The sequence below is a fragment of the Papilio xuthus genome, unplaced genomic scaffold (genome assembly GCF_000836235.2).
Source record: "Papilio xuthus unplaced genomic scaffold, Pxut_1.1 DF828617.1, whole genome shotgun sequence".
Classification (NCBI taxonomy): Eukaryota; Metazoa; Arthropoda; class Insecta; order Lepidoptera; family Papilionidae; genus Papilio; species Papilio xuthus.
In genome coordinates this window covers 6,224-7,593 of record NW_013530032.1, presented here as the reverse complement: position 1 = coordinate 7,593, position 1,370 = coordinate 6,224, and the positions used below count along the sequence as shown (strand labels likewise).

General features: G+C 53.1%; 1 protein-coding gene across 1 annotated transcript; it reads left to right on the top strand.

The window, feature by feature from the left end:
* Window positions 1-3: 3 nt before the first annotated feature.
* Window positions 4-1,368, top strand: LOC106113067 (uncharacterized; the record flags this gene model as incomplete). The annotated part of the gene is made up of 1 exon (XM_013305790.1): window positions 4-1,368. A coding segment is annotated over one exon (1,365 nt), but the record flags the coding sequence as incomplete, so codon positions are not given.
* Window positions 1,369-1,370: the final 2 nt, after the last annotated feature.

Here is a 1,370-nt window from a genome sequence, read left to right as displayed (position 1 = left end):
AACCTTGAAGCCGTCCACTATCACCTTGAGACGACCAAGCCGGCCTTGCTCTTTCTTACAGAGACTCAGATATCTTCTCCGGCGGACACTTCTTTCCTACACTACCCCGGGTACAAGCTCGAACACCGTTTTTTACCACGGGCTGGGGTGTGCGTGTACGTCCGTGAGGATATCTGCTCTCGTCGCCTCGACCATCTTGAAGGCCGGGACCTATCCGTTTTATGGCTGCGCGTAGATAGCGATGATCATCCGCGAGTCTACGCGTGCCTTTATAGGTCCCATGGCGGAAACACCGATACAGACCAACTCATGGAGCTAGTCCAAATGGGCACAGATTCCGTGTTTGAGCAGATCCCTTCTGCTGAAGTCGTGGTACTTGGTGATTTTAATGCCCATCATGCCGAATGGCTCGGCTCACGTACCACGGATCACGCGGGGAGGTCTGTTCATGACTTTGCCTTAGCATATGTTCTAACACAGCTGGTTACCTCGCCTACGCGAATCCCAGATGTTGTTGATCATTTACCTTCCCTGTTGGACCTTCTGCTGACCACGCATCCGGACAGCTATTTGGTTTCCGTTGACGCCCCTTTAGGGTCGTCGGATCACTGCCTGATCCGGACAACAGTGCCAATCTCCAGACGTTTTCGGTCACAACCGATTGGTCTTCGTCGAGTTTGGCACTACAGGTCAGCAGATTGGGATAGGATGCGGTCCTTCTATGCATCCTACCCATGGGGGCAGGTTTGCTTCAATCTGGACAATCCCGACGCCGTTGCTGACTCTATCGCCGATGTGGTACTCCAGGGGATGGAACTTTTTATTCCATCAACTATGGTGCCCAGCGGTGGTAGATCTCGGCCTTGGTTCGGTCGTTCTTGCAAGATAGCCTTACGCTACAAGCGAGAATGTTACCGTGCCTGGGCTGAAGCGTTGGCAGCGGGGGACCATAACTCCAGCGCGCTTAAAATGAAGTACAACTCTGCCTCCAGGTCCTTCAAAAGAGTAATTGCAAAGGCAAAGTCCGAACACGTGGCCAGCATTGGCGAGAAGCTAGTGCGCCTTCCTTCCGGAACTCGCGCGTTCTGGTCTCTCGCCAAGGCTGTCCAAGGAAATTTCTGTCGCCCATCACTACCATCTTTGCGCAGGGAGGACGACTCGTTGGCCCATACTGCTAAAGAGAAAGCCGATCTTCTGGTATCCCTCTTTGCATCTAACTCGACACTGGATGACACAGGTTACTCACCGCCGAAAATCCCTGGTGGTGACACCTTTATGTCGGAGATCCAGTTCATCCAGAGATCAGTGCGTAAGGTGCTGCTATCTCTGGATGTCAACAAGTCGAGTGGGCCCGACGGTATTCCTCCTCT